Source organism: Rana temporaria, chromosome 3 (assembly GCF_905171775.1).
Source record: "Rana temporaria chromosome 3, aRanTem1.1, whole genome shotgun sequence".
NCBI classification, from domain to species: domain Eukaryota; kingdom Metazoa; phylum Chordata; class Amphibia; order Anura; family Ranidae; genus Rana; species Rana temporaria.
Window position 1 is genome coordinate 11727890 of NC_053491.1, and position 20140 is coordinate 11748029.

At 46.8% G+C, this 20140-nt stretch overlaps 1 protein-coding gene across 2 annotated transcripts in view; it reads right to left on the reverse strand.

The window, feature by feature from the left end:
- SMAD6 (SMAD family member 6) overlaps positions 1-17519 on the reverse strand; it is a 74486-nt gene extending 56967 nt beyond the window's left edge. The window contains exon 1 of one of the 2 annotated variants that reach the window (XM_040342249.1): positions 15836-17519. In XM_040342249.1, the coding sequence (XP_040198183.1) occupies positions 15836-16244 (409 nt within the window). In that variant the 5' untranslated portion in view covers positions 16245-17519. The remainder of the gene's footprint in view (positions 1-15835) is intronic. The other variant, XM_040342251.1, reaches the window with a different exon arrangement.
- Between the last annotated feature and the right edge of the window lie 2621 nt (positions 17520-20140).

Consider the following 20140-nt stretch of genomic DNA (forward strand, 5'->3'; position numbering starts at 1 on the left):
TCTTGGTCTAATCTACATGAATTTAAATGCTAGGGTATTTTCCCAACACTCATTAGAACTGAAGAAGTGTCTTGGACAAGTTATAAAGGTCATCAGCATTACGGAAAAATTTCAGTTGAATGTAAATTACTACAATTTGATGAGCCGGTGACTTGTCCTTAAGGTTCCCCTAACAAGAAAGATCCTTCAAAGGACTGCGCAGGCGCAAACTTGCCGACGGAAATCTCCGAACCTCCCCCGCCATCCAGGCTCATTCTTCAACATCCCCGTGGATTGGAGGATGTTAAAAAAAGAGCCAGGAGGCGGAGCGAGGACGTGAGGCCGACTGGCCACTTTCTTCAAAGTCGTCCTGGTTGCCGGCCGAGGTTCGGAGAGTTCCGTCGGCAAGTTTGCGCCTGCACGGTCCTTAAAGCAGGGTTTGACAAATTTGCTTGGAATCTAGGAGCCAGCTAAAAAAGTTAGGAGCCAGAAAACGCACCCCGTCCCGACGAGCTTGCGCGCAGAAGCGGACACATACGTGAGCATATGTAAACAGTGTTCAAACCACACATGTGAGGAATCGCCGCGATTGGTAGAGCGAGAGCAATAATTCTAGCCCTAGACCTCCTCTGTAACTCAAAACATGCAACCTGTATATTTTTTTAAATGTCGCCTATGAAGATTTTAAAGGGTAAAAGGGTAAAAGTTTGTCAGCATTCCACGAGCGGACGCAATTTTGAAGCGAGTATGAATTTACTCGGCGTAACATTATCTTTCATAATTTTAAAAAAAATGGGGATAACTTTACTGTTGTCTTATTTTTTTAATTAAAAAAAAGTGTAATTTTTTCCCAAAAAAGTGCGATTGTAAGACCGCTGCGCAAATACGGCTTCACAGAAAGTATTGCAACAATCGCCATTTTATTCTCTAGGGTGTTAGGATAAAAAATATATAGAATGTTTGGGGGTTCTAATTAGAGGGAAGAAGATGGCAGTGAAAATAGTGAAAAATTACATTAGAATTGCTGTTTAACTTGTAATGCTGAACTTGTAATACCAGGATCGCGGCGAGCTGCAGGCAGGATGTTTTAGGCGAGGCCGCGGCTTCGGCCTAGTCCGCGGAGCGCCAGTCCTATGGGACAAAATTTTTTTTTTTGCCCACCTTCCAAGCCAAGTCGCCAGGACGCTATTTCTAGTCGCCATGGCGACCAGGATTTGTCGAGCCCTGCCTTAAAGGAACTTTCTCGTTAGCCGGAACCATATGGGCAGATCACCGGTTCAAGACCAGCAATCAGATGGGGGGGGGGTGTTGACCAGAATCCCAAGCCACCAGAAAGCTTTCCTCATCCCGTTCTTGGACAAGAACATTTGCCTTTCCATGTTCGTTGGATCAAGGTCTTGCCTACATGAATTGAATCAGTTTGGGGGTATTTGGACCAGGATCTGAACCCACTAGGAAGCTGTTCCCATCCCGTTCTTGGACAATAACATTTGCTTTTACATGGTCATTGGATCACAGTCTTGGTGCAATCTACATGAATTTAACCACTTCACACCCAGACCGATTCTGACACTTCGCTCCTACATGAAAAAAAAATCATATTTTTTTTTGCTAAAAAAGATTACATAGAACCCCCCAAACATTATATATGTTTTTAGCAGAGACCCTAGAGAATAAAATGGTGGTCATTGCAACTTTTTATCTCGCACGGTATTTGCGCAGCAATTTTTCAAACGCATTTAAAAAAAAAAAACACAGTAAAGTTAGCCCAATTTTTTTGCATAATGTGAAAGATGTTACACAGAGTAAACAGATACCCAACATGTCACGCTTCAAAATTGCACGCGCTCGTGGAATGGCGCCAAACTTCGGTACTTAAAAATCCCCACAGGTGACGCTTTAAAATATTTTACATGTTTTGAGTCAGAGGAGGTCTAGTGCTAGAATTAATGCTCTAATTTTCACAGTGACACATGTGTGGTTTCATATGTGGGCGGGGCTAACGTATGCATTTGCTTCTGTGTGCGAGCACACATGGACAGGGGCACCTTTAAAAAAATAAAATACATTTTATGGTTAATGTTACTTAAAAAAAAAAATTTGATCACTTTTATTCCTATTACAAGGAATGTAAACATCCCTAGTAACATGACATGACAGGTCCTCTTTACAGTGAGATATGGGGGTCATAGCTGGTAAGCCTAAAATCAAAGAGAAAAAAAAATCATAAGAGACTCTGGCGACCATCTGGTCCGCCAGAAATCTCTATGGTCAAAATCTGGGGCCGGCAGATCCGTTCTCTGATCGCAGCGGCGAGTCGGCTGATGCCCCAGTTCAGATCTTCTCTGACAATTGATTGGTCATAAAAACAACTTTCAAGGCCAACAGATGTCTGAATTATCAGATGGCCAGAGAAGAAGGTTGTAGTCATCAGGAGGTCACATTGTCCAAGCAAGTTCTACAGACACCACCTAAATACGTCATAGCCAGAACCGTCCACAACAATGGCTAGCCAACTCTGTCTTCCATCAAGGAATATGTAGTACAAGTTTATATGGTTAGAACTAGGGTTGTCCCGATACCGATACTAGTATCGGTATCGGGACTGACACTGAGCATTTGCGCGAGTACTTGTACTTGCGCAAATGCTCCCGATGCCTGACCCGATACTTTTTTCAAGAGCTGGTGGAGAGGGGGTGGAGTGCGGGTGGAGAAGGGGTGGAGTGCGGGTGGAGAAGGGGTGGAGTGCGGGTGGAGAGGGGCGGAGAGCGGAGCAGAGCAGTCCTCGTATGGAGGAGAGGAGAGCTGCTGCCGCCTAGTCCCCTAAGGCTCCATTCACATCTATGCGACAAAACGCCCGACGCCGGACGCTTCTGCCGCTAGAGGGGAGAATTCCCATTGCTGTCTATGGAGATGGTTCACATCTCATAGACGCCGAACGCCTGTAAAAAAGTCCCGGACCCTTTTTCTCAGGCGACATTGGCGTTCGCCCATTGACAGCAATGGGAATGCTTTGTTAAAAAAAAAAGTTTCACGCTCGCGGCAAAATACGCCGCGTACGCCGTTGTCGCATAGATGTGAATGGAGCCTTAGACAAAGCCAAGCCCCCCCCCCCCCGCCGCTGCCGACATCTAGTTAATTTGCGCTTGGGGAACACAACAGCTTTCATTTGTTGCCCGCTGCGCCTCATGTATAGACACTCCCCCTTGCCCAGAAACTTTGACAGACAGATCACCCGTCCCAGGATTGGATGGGTGATCTGTCTATCAAAGTGCCTGGGCAAGGGGGAGTGTTTATATATGACGAGGCGCGGCGGGGAACACACAGCTATTCAAATGAAAGCTGTTGTGTTCCCCAAGCGCAATTAACTAGATGTCGGCAGTGGCGGGGGGACTTGGCTTTGTCTTAGGGGACTAGGCTGCATTAGGGACATGGCTGCATCTAGGGGACACGGCTGCATCTAGGGGACACATGGCTGCATCTAGGGACAAGGCTGCATCCAGAGACAAGGGCCCAGATTCAAGAAGCAATTGCGCCTGTGTAACCATAGGTTACACGGCGCAATTGCTTACTTGCTCCGGCGTAGCGAATGCTCCTGATTCAGGAACATCGCTACGCCGACTGCAGCCTAAAATCTGCGTGGCATAAGGCTCTTATGCCACGCAGATTTTAGGCTGCATTCTATCGAGGACCGCTAGGGGGCGCTCCCATTGTGATCTGTGTATAGTATGCAAATTGCATACTAACACCGATTCACAGCGTTGCGCGAGCCCTGCGTACGCAAATTACGTAGTTTGCGTACGTCGGGTTTCGCGCAACGTTACACATCCTAATAGCAGGCGCAGCCAATGCTATAGGATACCCACGTTCCCGCGTCGCGAGATTTAAAATCTACATCGTTTGCGTAAGTGATTCGTGAATGGCGCTGGACGCCATTCACTCTGAAGCAAATGACGTCCTTGCGACGTCATTTGCCGCAATGCACGTCGGGAAAGTTTCCCGACGGAGCATGCGCTCTACGCTCGGCGCGGGGGCGCGCCTAATTTAAATGATTCCCGCCCCCGGCTTACGCCGGGCAATTTTGCCGGCGCGCCCTCGCAATTTACGGAGCTACTGCTCCGTGAATCGAGGGCAGCGCAAAATATTTGCGTGGGCGCAAGGCAAAATCGTTGCCCTGTGCCTGCGCAAATAAAGCGCAAATCTACTTGAATCTGGGCCAAGGCTGCATCTAGGGACAAGGCTGCATCTAGGGACATAAACAAATACAGATGGTGCAGCGCTCAAATAAAATAATAAAAGATGAATAGAAAGTCCATAAAATCGCAGTTCACCTCCAGTGAGTGCCAATGTAGACAGACAGATGACTGTGTAGGTAACTTCACACGTGCTAGACACGTATCCACCACCACATGAAATGGCCTCTCACCTCACCACCTGGACCCTTTGATTATGGAGGGTCAAATGCGCTTTACGTGTAAATCTCAGCAAATCCAGCAGTAGTAGAGACGTCACAGAGAAACCGATAGGTCATCCCAGGTCATGTAATAAACAAATGCCAAAACATAGTGCTCTCCGTTTGGATAAACGATTTAATCTTAATAAAGGTAAAAAAAACACTCACAATGAAGGCACCACGATCGGTGCCGATGTATACAGCGTGTATATTGAGCAAAGTGATAGCCACGGGTGACGCCACAAACCTCCCTCCGTACGCGTTACGTCCTCTATGGGCGGGGACTTCTTCAGCAGTGAAGGAGGCATGGAGGGACATGGCTGCATCTAGGGACATGGCTGCATCTAGGGACAAGGCTGCATCTAGGAACAAGGCTGCATCTAGGGACAAGGCTGCATCTAGGGACAAGGCTGCATCTAGGAACAAGGCTGCATCTAGGAACAAGGTTGCATCTAGAGACAAGGCTGCATCTAGGGACAAGGCTGCATCTAGGGACAAGGCTGCATCTAGAGACAAGGCTGCATCTAGGGACAAGGCTGCATCTAGGGACAAGGCTGCATCTAGGGACAAGGCTGCATCTAGGGACAAGGCTGCATCTGGGGATATGGCTGCATCTAGAGACAAGGCTGCATCTAAGGACAAGGCTGCATCTAGGGACAAGGCTGCATCTAGGGACAAGGCTGCATCTAGGGACAAGGCTGCATCTAAGGACAAGGCTGCATCTGGGGACACACGGCTGCATCTGGGGACACACGGCTGCATCTGGGGACACACGGCTGCATCTGGGGACACACGGCTGCATTTGGGGACACAAGGCTGCATTTTAAAAAAAAAGTATCGATAATCGGTATCGGCGAGTACATGAAAAAAAAGGATCGGTACTTGTACTCAGTCCTAAAAAAAGTGGTATCGGGACAACCCTAGTTAGAACAGTGTTTCTCAACTCTAGTCCTCAAGGCGCCCCCAACAGGTCATGTTTTCAGGAATTCCGTTATTTTGCACAGGTGATTTGATCAGTTTCACTGTCTTGGTAATTACCACAGCCGTTTTATTGAAGAGGAAATCCTGAAAATCCTGGGGCGCCTTGAGGACTGGAGTTGAGAAACACTGGGTTAGAAGAAGACACCAACAGCCAGTCTTCCTCAGGGGGACGGGTTAGAAGAAGACACCAACAGCCAGTCTTCCTCAGGGGGACGGGTTAGAAGAAGACACCAACAGACGGTCTTCCTCAGGGGGACGGGTTAGAAGAAGACACCAACAGCCAGTCTTCCTCAGGGGGACAGGCAATGGAGTAGACTTGATTTATTTTCATTCAAAGCCGATGTTGGGTCTCCACTTTGTGAATGCTTGGGGAGTGATATGTGCAAAGCACTGCCTTAATGGGAGGGCAAATCAGTTCATAGCTTTAATTAGAGCAGCTGTTCACACTCTGCGCTAAACACCTGCTCCGACGATAGAGCCGACCATTGATCCGAGCCACTTCTAATTCAAAAAATAGAAATTCTCCTCAGCTTATGTCTGTATAGAAGGAAATTGTATCCATTCAGGTTGACTTTTATTCTGCACATACGTGGGCCGATTGGGCCAGCTCCAAATCTGACTGTACTGCATACATATAGCAGGGCGTCCCTTGCACTCTACATGTTCTATATCCAAGTACAGTGGAACCTCGGATTACGATGATAATCCGTTCCAGGACAATGCTTGTAATCCAAAGCACTTGCATATCAAAGCCAGTTTCCCCATAGAAGTCAAAGGAAACAAAGATAATTCGTTCCGCATTGACTATGATGGCATGCAATACCGCATGTGGCCAGAGGTAGGGGGTGCTAGAGAGCCTTGGAAATACTTGGGGGACAGCTCGGCTGATCTCGGAAAGGTTCAGAAACACTCGGGAATGGAGTAATTCTGAATATTCAAGTGATTTTGAGTATTTCCGAACAGCTTGGACGGCTCCGAACCACTCTGAGTGTCACCGGCGGCCCCCGCACCTCTGGCCAAATGCGGTACTGCACACCACATTAGCTTGAATTCTGCTTGTTTTGCAAGACAACAAAAAAAGTCAGAATTGAAAAAAAAAAAAAAAAAGTTGCTCGTTATTTGAAAAGCTTGTTAACCGCTTAACCACTTAAGCCCCGGACCATTTTGCAGCTAAATGCCCAGGCCAGGTTTTGTGATTCGGCACTGCGTCGCTTTAACAGACAATTGCGCGGTCGTCCGACATGGCTCCCAAACAAAATTGGCGTCCTTTTTTCCCCACAAATAGAGCTTTCTTTTGGTGGTATTTGATCACCTCTGCGGTTTTTATTTTTTGCGCTATAAACAAAAATATAGAGCGACAATTTTGAAAAAAAAAAATCTATATTTTTTACTTTTTGCTATAATAAATATCCCCCAAAAACATATATAACATTTTTTTTCCCTCAGTTTAGGCCGATACGTATTCTTCTTCAAACCGGTCCGAAGCTCCGTGACCGCGGGACCCGCGAACCCAATCACCGCTGGAGTCCCGCGATCGGTCCTCCGGAGCTGAAGAACGGAGAGAGGTGAGTGTAAACTCAGCTTCCCCGTTCTTCACTGTGGCGCCATCATTGATCGTCTGTTTCCTGATATAGGGAAGCACGATCAATGACGTCACACGTCCAGCCCCGCCCCCCTACAGTTAGAAACACATATGAGGTCACACTTAACCCCTTCAGCGCCCCCTAGTGGTTAACTCCCAAACTGCAATTGGCTTTTTTTACAGTAAGCAATGCATTTTTATAGAATTTTTTGCTGTGAAAAATGACAATGGTCCCAAAAATTTGTCAAAATTATCCGAAGTGTCCGCCATAATGTCGCAGTCACAAAAAAAAAACGCTGATCGCCGCCATTAGTAGTAAAAAAAAAAAAAAATAATAAAAATGCAATAAAACTATCCCCTATTTTGTAAACACTATAAATTTTGCGCAAACCAATCGATAAACGCTTATTGCGATTTTTTTTTACCAAGAATATGTAGAAGAATACGTATCGGCCTAAACTGAGGGAAAAAACATTTTTTTATATATTTTTGGGGAATATTTATTATAGCAAAAAGTAAAAAATATTGTATTTTTTTCAAAATTGACGCTCTATTTTTGTTTATAGCGCAAAAAATAAAAACCGCAGAGGTGATCAAATACCACCAAAAGAAAGCTCTATTTGTGGGGAAAAAAGGACGCCAATTTTGTTTGGGAGCCACGTCGCACGACCGCGCAATTGTCCGTTAAAGCGACGCAGTGCCGAATAGCAAAAACTGGCAATGTCCTTTAGCTGCCTAAAGGTCCGGGTCTTAAGTGGTTAAAAAGAAAAAAAAATTCTGATCACTTTTATTGCTGTCAGAAGAAATGTAAACATCCCTTGTGACAGTAATAGGTGGTGACAGGTCCTCTTTATGGAGGGATCTAAAAGACCCCAAACCCCTCCACTGCACTTAACAGGGTTGTAAACCCTTCAAGGTTTTTCAACTTAAAGTGGAGTTCCACCCAGGAAAAAAAAAAAAAAAATTTAGCCCAAAAAAAAATCCAAAAAAAAAAAAAACAACATATATTTTTTATACTCACCCGAAATACCTGTTGCTATGCGGAAGTCCGTAATCTGCCTCTTCCGTAGCCGCGGTCCGCCTTCTTCATCTTCTCCTAGTAAATGGGGCGCCCTGCTTTTTGGGAACGGTGGGCAGCCGCCCATTCACAAGTCGGCGCGAGACTCGTGCATGCGCAGTTGGAAACGGGCAGTGAAGGCTTCACTGCCCGTTTCCCTTAGCGTGAATGGCGGCGCGGGACCTGCACCGATCTGGATCGGGGGGGGGCCCCCCATCAGCGTGGGCGAGTAGGACAGGTAAGTGTCCTTATTAACCACTTCCATACCGGACACCAAGCCAATTTCTTAGCTTTCTGCGCTGTCGCACTTTGAATGATAATTGCGCGGTCGTGCTACACTGTACTGTACCCAAACAATTTTTTTTATCATTTTCCCCCCACAAATAGAGTTTTCTTTTGGTGGTATTTGATCACCTCTGCGACTTTTATTTTTTGTGCTATAAACAAAAAAAGACCGAAAATTTTGAAAAAAAATTAAGTTTCTATTTTTTTCTGTTAATTTTTTTGTAAATAAGTTTTCTTCAATTACTAGAAACCAAAATGGCGACACTGATGGGCACTGATGAGCACCAATGAGGTGGTACTGATGGGCACCAATGAGGTGGCACCGGTATGCGGCACCAATGAGGCGGCACTGATGGGTACTCATAGGCGGCACAGATGGGCACTGATAGGTGGGCACTGGGCACAAACGGACACTGAGGGGTGGCACTGATGGCATTGATGGGCATCACTTCAGTCAGTGCCCATGTTGCCAGTCAGTGCCCAGATGCTCATGCATTCTGCAGTGTAGCTGAGCATCATGGGAAATGTAGTTCCAAAACATCTGGGGTGCCAAGGTTCCCCATCACTAGTACAGATCTTTCTTACGCAGGTTAGTCAGCATCTGTGTTAGGAGGGGGGAGGGGGGGGAGGGGACTATGTGGAGACTAGTCGGGTTTAAGCCTATAACACCCAATCAGAAAAATCAGATGAAAAACGCGGCTTTCAGCGCGATCCTGCGATAATCCGATTGGGAGAGTTCATGTAAAATAATCCGCAGGGACAAAAACATTTTTTCTCATACGATCCCAAATCATACGATTTGTTTTAAATCGGTACAGTATTCACCCCAAAATAAATAATAATAATTCGGAAGAGCAAGACCACGCATGCTCGGGAACGAAAGAATACATGACATCACTTTTAAAGTTGTATTCTGTCCTAGGAAAATTTTTCGAAAAACGTTATTAACCGCTTAATTTTCGATAGGACACTAGCATGTAAAAAATAAATAATAATAATAATAATAATAATAATAATAATAATAATAATAATAACTAGAAAAGATACAATTTCTGGGGAAATTGTGGGGCGTGGTCTTGCCTCCACCAATACTCCTGACTGGAGACGGTGCCCCTGGAGATGTGAATGTGATCCAACAGTGTGTCGATCCAGTTCGATCCATTGTCCCATCAAAAACTACCCCATCAAAACTGCACCATCAAAAACTACACCATCAAAAACTACACCATCAAAAACTACACCATCAAAAACTACACCATCAAAAACTACACCATCAAAAACTGCACCATCAAAAACTACCCCATCAAAACTGCACCATCAAAAACTACACCATCAAAAACTACACCATCAAAAACTACCCCATCAAAAACTGCTCCATCAAAAACTACCCCATCAAAACTGCACCATCAAAAACTACCCCATCAAAACTGCACCATCAAAAACTGCACCATCAAAAACTGCACCATCAAAAACTGCACCATCAAAAACTACACCATCAAAAACTACACCATCAAAACTGCACCATCAAAACTGCACCATCAAAAACTACCCCATCAAAACTGCACCATCAAAAACTACACCATCAAAACTGCACCATCAAAAACTACCCCATCAAAACCGCACCATCAAAAACTGCACCATCAAAAACTACCCCATCAAAACTGCACCATCAAAAACTACACCATCAAAAACTACACCATCAAAAACTACACCATCAAAAACTGCACCATCAAAACTGCACCATCAAAACTGCACCATCAAAAACTACCCCATCAAAACTGCACCATCAAAAACTACACCATCAAAAACTACCCCATCAAAACCGCACCATCAAAAACTGCACCATCAAAACCTGCACCATCAAAAACTACCCCATCAAAACCTGCACCATCAAAAACTACCCCATCAAAACTGCACCATCAAAAACTACCCCATCAAAACTGCACCATCAAAAACTGCACCATCAAAAACTGCACCATCAAAAACTGCACCATCAAAAACTGCACCATCAAAAACTACACCATCAAAAACTACACCATCAAAACTGCACCATCAAAAACTACACCATCAAAACTGCACCATCAAAAACTGCACCATCAAAAACTACCCCATCAAAACTGCACCATCAAAAACTGCACCATCAAAACTGCACCATCAAAACTGCACCATCAAAACTGCACCATCAAAAACTACCCCATCAAAACTGCACCATCAAAAACTACACCATCAAAACTGCACCATCAAAAACTACCCCATCAAAACCGCACCATCAAAAACTGCACCATCAAAAACTACCCCATCAAAACTGCACCATCAAAAACTACACCATCAAAAACTACACCATCAAAAACTACACCATCAAAAACTGCACCATCAAAACTGCACCATCAAAACTGCACCATCAAAAACTACCCCATCAAAACTGCACCATCAAAAACTACACCATCAAAAACTACCCCATCAAAACCGCACCATCAAAAACTGCACCATCAAAACCTGCACCATCAAAAACTACCCCATCAAAACCTGCACCATCAAAAACTACCCCATCAAAACTGCACCATCAAAAACTACCCCATCAAAACTGCACCATCAAAAACTACCCCATCAAAACCTACCCCATCAAAACTGCACCATCAAAACTGCACCATCAAAACTGCACCATCAAAACTGCACCATCAAAACTGCACCGTCAAAAACTGCACAATCAAAACTGCACCATCAAAAACTACCCCATCAAAACTGCACCATCAAACTACCCCATCAAAACTGCACCATCAAAAACTACACCATCAAAAACTACACCATCAAAAACTACACCATCAAAAACTGCACCATCAAAAACTGCACCATCAAAAACTACACCATCAAAACTGCACCATCAAAACTGCACCATCAAAACTGCACCATCAAAAACTACCCCATCAAAAACTACCCCATCAAAAACTACCCCATCAAAACTGCACCATCAAAAACTACCCCATCAAAACTGCACCATCAAAAACTACCCCATCAAAACCTACCCCATCAAAACCTGCACCATCAAAACTGCACCATCAAAACTGCACCATCAAAACTGCACCATCAAAACTGCACCATCAAAACTGCACCATCAAAACTACCCCATCAAAACTGCACCATCAAAACTACCCCATGAAAACTGCACCATCAAAAACTACCCCATCAAAACTGCACCATCAAAAACTACCCCATCAAAACTGCACCATCAAAAACAGGTTGCTATAAAGGGTTGTTATGGACTGGTTTCTATGGTCTGGTTGCTATGGACTGGTTGCTATGAACGGTTGCTATGGACTGGTTGCTATGGATGGTTTTTATGGACTGGATGCTATGCATGGTTGCTATGGACTGGTTGCTATATGCAGAGCATGCAGAAGTTACGCAGAGCCAAAAAAACAACAACCATATCACCTCACAGCTGTGTGGGAGGAGCTATAGAAAGCCCTCACAGCTGTGTGGGAGGAGCTATAGAAAGCCCTCACAGCAGATGTGTGTATGAAGGATTTTACCTCAGCGTCTCCTAGGAAACCAATGTAAACATATGCAAGCAGCCTCTAAGCAGAGACTCAGATTCTTGCTATTTTTTTTGAATACTTGTCCTTCAAACGATTGTATTTTAAAAACTATAAATCGTACAGCGAATATCTTTATTTTGTCCATTTTTTTTTTATTTAAATGTATTTTTTATTAATTATTTATTATTATTAATATCACACAAAAAAAAAAAAAAAAAGCAAAAAATAAAATAAAATAAAAAAAAAAAAATTGACAAAATAAATAAACACCACGAAAAAAAAAAAAAGCTAAAAATAAAAAAGCATTGCAGCAGCTGTCGCTGCGCTTCACTCAGGTGTGAATGGAGCCTAATGCCGCGTACACACCATCACTTTATGTGATGAGAAAAAAACGACATTTTCTGTGAAGTAAAAAACGACGTTTTTGAAACTTCAATTTTCAAAGACGAAGTTGCCTACACACCATAGTTTTTCTCACAATGTTCTAGCAAAGCGAGGTTACGTTCTCACCACGTTTTTCCATTGAAGCTCGCTTCATAAGTAGCTTCTGGGCATGCGCGGATGATAAAACGTCGTTTTAAACAACGTTTTTTGCTACACACGGTCAATTTCTGTGAAGTAAAAGTTGACATTTTGAAAAACGACACATAAAATTGAAGCATGCTTCAATTTTTTTTTGGTCGTTTTTTTAGAAGACATAAAACGACGTTTTCCCCCCACACACGGTCAATTAAAGTGACGTTTTTAAAAACGTCATTTTTTTTCATCGCATAAAACGACCGTGTGTACGCGGCATTAGAATAGGAAAAAAATAATTAACAAAAATCTGCAAAGCCATTCGTCCAGTGAACCCTTCATGTACATTTCATTGTGTGCAAAAACAAATACAGTCGACCCCACTGAAATTTGCGTTCCTAGAGCACCCGCAAATTGAAAAAAAAACAAACAAAAAAAAAAACAAACACCTTGAACTTTTGGCTGTGGTAAAAAAAAAAAAAAAAAATACCTATTTATGTTACAGAAGTAGTAAATTATATTATACCCAATAATTTAGCATTAAAACACATGAAAAAAAAAAAAAAAAAAATTCTATATTGACACGAAAAAAAATAAAAAAAAAATAATAATATAAAAAAAACATTCCTAATAATTTAGCATTAAAACACATGAAAAAAAAATATATAAAAATTATATTATATATATATATATATATATATATATATATATATATATATATATATATATATTGTTCGTGGAAAACGCAAATATCCTCCGCAATTTTTTTATGATATATATATATATATATATATATATATATATATACATACACACACACACATACACAGTACAGACCAAAAGTTTGGACACCCCTTCTCATTCAAAGAGTTTTCTTTATTTTCATGACTCTGAAAATTGTAGAGTCACACTGAAGGCATGAAAACTATGAAGTAACACATGTGGAATTCTACATAACAAAAAAGTGTGAAACAACTGAAAATATATTTCATATTCTAGGTTCTTCCACCTTTTGCAGCAGACACCTCTCTAGAACTGGTAAGAGGAGACGGTGTGAATCAGGCCTTCATGGTAGAAGATCTGCTAGGAAACCACTGCTAAAGAAAGGCAACAAGCACAAGAGACTTGTTTGGGATAAAGAACACAAGGGATGGACATTAGACCAGTGGAAATCTGTGCTTTGGTCTGATGAGTCCAAACTTGAGATCTTTGGTTCCAACCCCCGTGTCTTTGTGCGACGCAGAAAAGGTGAACGGATGGACTCTACATGCCTGGTCCCCACCGTGAAGCATGTGGGAGGAGGTGTGATGGTGTGGGGGTGCTTTGCTGGTGACACTGTTGGGGATTTATACTGAACCAGCATGGCTACCACAGCATCTTGCAGCGGCATGCTATTCCATCCGGTTTGCGTTTAGTTGGACCATCATTTATTTTTCATCAGGACAATGACCCCAAACACACCTCCAGGCGGGGGAAGGGCTATTTGACCAAGAAGGAGAGTGACGGGGTGCTGCGCCAGGTGACTACCTCTTGAAGCTCATCAAGAGAATGCCAAGAGTGTGCCAAGCAGTAATCAAAGCAAAAGGTGGCTACTTTGAAGAACCTAGAATGTGAAATCTATTTTCAGTTGTGTCACACTTTTTTGTTATGTAGAATTCCACATGTGTTCCTTCATAGTTTTCATGCCTTCAGTGTGAATCTACAAAGTCATGAAAATAAAGAAAATTCTTTGAATGAGAAGGGGTGTCCAAACTTTTGGTCTGTACTGTATATATATTTATCATTATTATTATTATTAGCTTTTTTTTATGTGGTGTTTTTATTATCATCATTATTAATAATAATAATAATAATAATAATAATAATACCAAACAAAAAAGATTATCTAAAAATAAAAAAAAATAATAATATTTTTTACATTTTTCGTTTTTTTTGTGTGGTGTTTTTATTATTGTTTATTTTGTCCATTTTTTTTATTCAATTTATTTATTTTTTAGTTTTTTTTTTTTTTTTTTGATAATATTACCACACAAAAAGCTAAAAATAAATAAATAAATAAAAAAGCGTTGCAGCAGCTGTCGCTGCGCTTCACTCAGGTGTGAATGGAGCCTTAGAATAGGAAAAAAATAAATCTGCAAAGCCATTCGTCCAGTGAACCCTTCATGTACATTTCATTGTGTGCAAAAACAAATACAGTCGACCCACCGAAATTTGCGTTCCTAGAGCACCCGCAAATTGCAAAAAAAATAAAAAAAATATTGGACTTTTGGATGTGGTCAAAAAAAATAAAAAAAATACGTATTTATGTTACAGAATTAGTAAATTATATTATACCCAATAATTTAGCATTAAAAAAAAATAAATATTAATTCTATATTGACACGGAAAAAAAAATAAAAAAACTAAACATTCCTAATAATTTAGCATTAAAACACATGAAAAAAAAAAATAAGATAAAAAAATAAAATAAAAATAATTATAAAAAAAAAATTATATATATATATATATATATATAAAAATAAAATAATAAATAAAACATATAAAAAAAATTGCGGAGGATATTTGCGTTTTCCACAAACAATTATTAGACTCTAAAGGAAAAATCCACGAACTCTGAAGCGTGACTTTTCTGGTGGGGGGGGGTCATCTGTATTCTCCTACCCTGTTTCCCCGAAAATAAAACCTACCCCTAAAATAAAAAACCTAGCGTACTTTTCCAGGAGGACTGCAATATAAGCCCTACCCCGAAAATAAGCCCTAGTTTAAAATCCTATAACCCACTCTATTACAGTAGTACAATGTGTGTGTTTCTGTAACATAAATGCGGGGAGGAGAGCTCCGGCAGGTCACAAAAGCGCAGAGCGGCGCTATAATGAAGGTATTTGGCACAATTATATTACAGAAACACACACACATTGTACATTACATACTACTGTAATAGAGTGGATTATAGGATTTTACAAGCATTTTAACTCAGTTCACACTGGGGATTCCTAACAGGCAGGGAGAGAGAAGACATCATGGTAAGACCTACCCCAAAAATAAGCCCTACTGTGTCTTTTGTTGCCAAAATTAATATAAGACCCAGGCTTCTTTTCAGGGAAACACGGTAGGTCCCCTTTGGGCAGTGGTAACATTTTGGATTACAGCCACTAGATGGCACTGAGGAGCAAAGAGGTCTTTGTAACAAGAGATACAATGTAACAATCCTGGAGAACACTAGAGGGAATCAATGGTTACATTTATCTGTTACTTCTCTCTAGCAATTAAACAGGGGGGGTGTTTGGCGGCCATCCAGCTGTTGCGGGAACTACAAGTCCCATCATCCTTTTGCCTGGGGGCGGTCATCCTTGCAATGCCTCGTGGGATTTGTAGTTCCACAACAGCCGGTAGGTCCGCCTTCGGCCCGCTGTGACATCATAGTGCCGCCCATCCCCCGCACTCACCTGGGCCGCACAGCCGGCTGTAGTGGTACGGGTTGCAGCACACGCCGTCGGCTCCTCCGGCTCCCCGACACCCGCTCAGGGCTTTCATTTGCCCGGGATGCTGCAGCTCCGGCCAGCGGAAGAGTCTACAGAGCAGCAGGTGAGGAGGGGGCCCGCCGCCACCGCCGCCGCCCCGGGTCACCAGCACGCAGCCCCCCGGCGCCGCCCCCCTGGACTCCACCGCCTCCAGCAGGGCGCACAGACTTTGCTCCTTCAAACGTTTCAGCACGCCCGACGCGGCAGACCGCAGCTCGGGGGACCCGGCGGGGGTGGGCGGCTCCGACAGACCGCAGCAAGACACGCCCCCATCCCCGCCCGCCCGGCTCCGCCACAGGCGCCGAACCAGCCCGGTGCGTCTGGACTTGAACATGCGGCGGCGCCCCCCCCCTCCTCCCCCCCGGGGGGGGAACGCGCCCGGGTCACCGGAAGCTCAGTGCCCGGGGCGGGCGGGGGGTGTCGGCATGCGGCTGCGCGGAGGCGGCGCGGCCTGGGAGGAGCCGCGGGGCCACGGTGGGGCTTCTAGGTTGCCAGGCGCGCTGCGATTCCAGGGAGGGGCACGGCGCTACATCATAAATGCCCTCCTGTGCCAGGTGCATACAGTTCTGAGCGATCCTCCCCTGTGCCCCCGCTTCTAGCTTATCCCTGGCATGCCAGGCACACAGCGCAATGTCCTCAGCCAGGCAAACGGCAGATCCCCCTCCAGGTGACGGCTCCAGGTACGCAGTCCCTCTTTCAGGTGACGGACTGGATGCCAGGTACGCAGCAGATCCTATTCCAGGTGGACTCAGTGCCAGGCACCCAGGACAGTAGATCCTTCTGCAGGTAATAGTAGGTGCCAGGCACACAGCAGATCCTATGTAAAGTGATGGACTTGGTACCAGGCACACAGTTTCTATGTCCCCCTGCCAGGCACACAGCAGATTCTAGTCCAGGTAATAAACTTGGTGCCAGGCACGCAGGTTTAGGTCCTCAGCCTACAGGTAAATGGACGCGGCGCCAGGCACGCAGCAGTTCCTTTGGGTACTAGGTGCCAGGCACGCAGCAAATCCTATTCTAGGTGATGGACTAGATCTATGTCCTCTGCCAGGCACACAGCAGCCCCCCCTGCAGGTGATGGATTGGATGCCAGGCAGACAGCAGTTCCTCCTCTAGATAAATGACTGGATGCCAGGTGCAGTTGTAGTATTTCCCCAGCCAGGCACACAGCAGATCTTCCTCTAGGTAGGGGACTGGATGCCAGGCGCACAGCAGATCTTATTCCAGGTGCCAGGTGCAGGGCAGGTTCTTGGTTCCAGGCGCACAGCAGATCTTATTCCAGGTGCCAGGCGCACAGCAGCTCCCCCTGCAGGTGATGGTGTGGAGGCCAGGTGCACAGTTCTAGGTCCTCAGCCAGGCACACAGCAGACCCTCCTCCAGGTGATGGACTCAATGCCAGGCGCACAGGTAACACTTGGTGCGGATCCTATTCCCGGTGATGGTGTGGAGGATGCCAGGCGCACAGCAGCTCCCCCTGCAGGTCTCCTCGGTGCCAGGCGCACAGTCCCCGGAGGTGTCACATGTCGGGCCGGCATCCCGGGGAGCACAGCCAGGCGCACGGAGGATGGGGGGTGAGGCGGCGGTCGGGGGGCCTCTGCACACAGTAGTCCCCTCTCCGGTCCGCTCTCCTCCGCTCTTTGTGCTCGCGCTCTTGCCTCCTCTCACACTCGGGCCCAGCTCGGCCCCCCATTGGCCGCCCCGGGGTCACGTGACAGTCTAGACACTTTGGCGGCTCCGCGGCTCTCACTGTTGCGCAAACAAATCTCAAGTTTCTGAAACTCTTAAAGGAGCCGCGCGGGGGGGATGGGAGGGGGTGAGGGGCCTACCCTGCGCCTGGCTGAGGGGGAGGGCAGCCAGGGACGTCTGCATTGTATTGTCCATCCATTTATTATCCCTAAAAAGCAATCTTTCCGTGACCCCGATCCTTCCGTGACCCCGATCCTTCCGTGACCCCCATCCTTCTGTGACCCCCATCCTTCCGTGACCCCGATCCCTCCGTGACCCCGATCCTTCCGTGACCCCCATCCCTCCGTGACCCCCATCCTTCCGTGACCCCCATCCCTCCGTGACCCCCATCCTTCCGTGACCCCCATCCTTCCGTGACCCCGATCCTTCCGTGACCCCGATCCTTCCGTGACCCCCATCCCTCTGTGACCCCGATCCTTCCGTGACCCCCATCCCTCCGTGACCCCCATCCTTCCGTGACCCCCATCCTTCCGTGACCCCGATCCTTCCGTGACCCCGATCCTTCCGTGACCCCCATCCCTCTGTGACCCCCATCCTTCCGTGACCCCCATCCTTCCGTGACCCCGATCCTTCCGTGACCCCGATCCTTCCGTGACCCCCATCCCTCTGTGACCCCGATCCTTCCGTGACCCCCATCCCTCCGTGACCCCCATCCTTCCGTGACCCCCATCCTTCCATGACCCCCATCCTTCCGTGACCCCGATCCTTCCGTGACCCCGATCCTTCCGTGACCCCCATCCCTCTGTGACCCCGATCCTTCCGTGACCCCCATCCCTCTGTGACCCCCATCCTTCCGTGACCCCGATCCTTCCGTGACCCCCATCCCTCCGTGACCCCCATCCTTCCGTGACCCCCATCCTTCCGTGACCCCCATCCTTCCGTGACCCCGATCCCTCAGTGACCCCAATCCTTCCGTGACCCCCATCCTTCCGTGACCCCCATCCTTCCCTCCGTGACCCCCATCCTTCCGTGACCCCCATCCTTCCCTCCGTGACCCCCATCCTTCCGTGGCCCCGATCCTTCCGTGACCCCCATCCCTCTGTGACCCCCATCCTTCCGTGACCCCCATCCTTCCGTGACCCCCATCCTTCCGTGACCCCCATCCTTCCATCCGTGACCCCGATCCTTCCGTCACCCCCATCCCTCCGTGACCCCGATCCTTCCGTGACCCTCATCCTTCTGTGACCCCCATCCCTCCATGACCCCCATCCCTCCGTGACCCCGATCCTTCCATGACCCCCATCCTTCCATGACCCCCATCCTTCCATGACCCCCATCCCTCCGTGACCCCCATCCTTCCGTGACCCCGATCCTTCCATGACCCCCATCCTTCCATGACCCCCATCCCTCCGTGACCCCCATCCTTCCGTGAACCAGATCCTTCCATGACCCTCATCCCTCCGTGACCCCCATCCTTCCGTGAACCCGATCCTTCCATGACCCCCATCCCTCCGTGACCCCGATCCTTCCGTGACCCCGATCCTTCCGTGACCCCGATCCTTCCATGACCCCCATCCCTCCATGACCCCCATCCCTCCGTGACCCCGATCCTTCCATGACCCCCATCCTTCCATGACCCCCATCCTTCCATGACCCCCATCCCTCCGTGACCCCCATCCTTCCGTGACCCCGATCCTTCCATGACCCCCATCCTTCCATGACCCCCATCCTTCCATGACCCCCATCCTTCCGTGACCCCCATCCTTCCATGACCCCCATCCTTCCATGACCCCCATCCCTCCGTGACCCCCATCCTTCCGTGACCCCGATCCTTCCATGACCCCCATCCTTCCGTGACCCCCATCCTTCCATGACCCCCATCCCTCCGTGACCCCCATCCTTCCGTGAACCCGATCCTTCCATAACCCCCATCCCTCCGTGACCCCGATCCTTCCGTGACCCCGATCCTTCCGTGACCCCGATCCTTCCATGACCCCCATCCTTCCGTGACCCCCATCCTTCCGTGACCCCCATCCTTCTGTGACCCCCATCCCTCCGTGACCCCGATCCTTCCGTGACCCCGATCCCTCCGTGACCCCCATCCCTCCCTGACCCCGATCCTTCCGTGACCCCCATCCTTCCATGACCCCCATCCCTCCGTGAACCCATCCTTCCGTGACCCCCATCCTTCCGTGACCCCCATCCTTCCATGACCCCCATCCTTCCATGACCCCCATCTTTCCGTGACCCCCATCCTTCCGTGACCCCCATCCTTCCATGACCCCCATCCCTCCATGACCCCGATCCTTCCGTGACCCCGATCCTTCCGTGACCCCCATCCTTCCATGACCCCGATCCTTCCGTGACCCCATACTTCCATGAACCCCATCCTTCCGCGACCCCCATCCTTCCGTGACCCCCATCCTTCCCTGACCCCCATCCTTTCGTGACCCCCATCCTTCTATGACCCCCATCCCTCCGTGAACCCCATCCTTTCATCTCTCCGTGACCCCCATCCCTCCGTGAACCCCATCCTTCCATTAA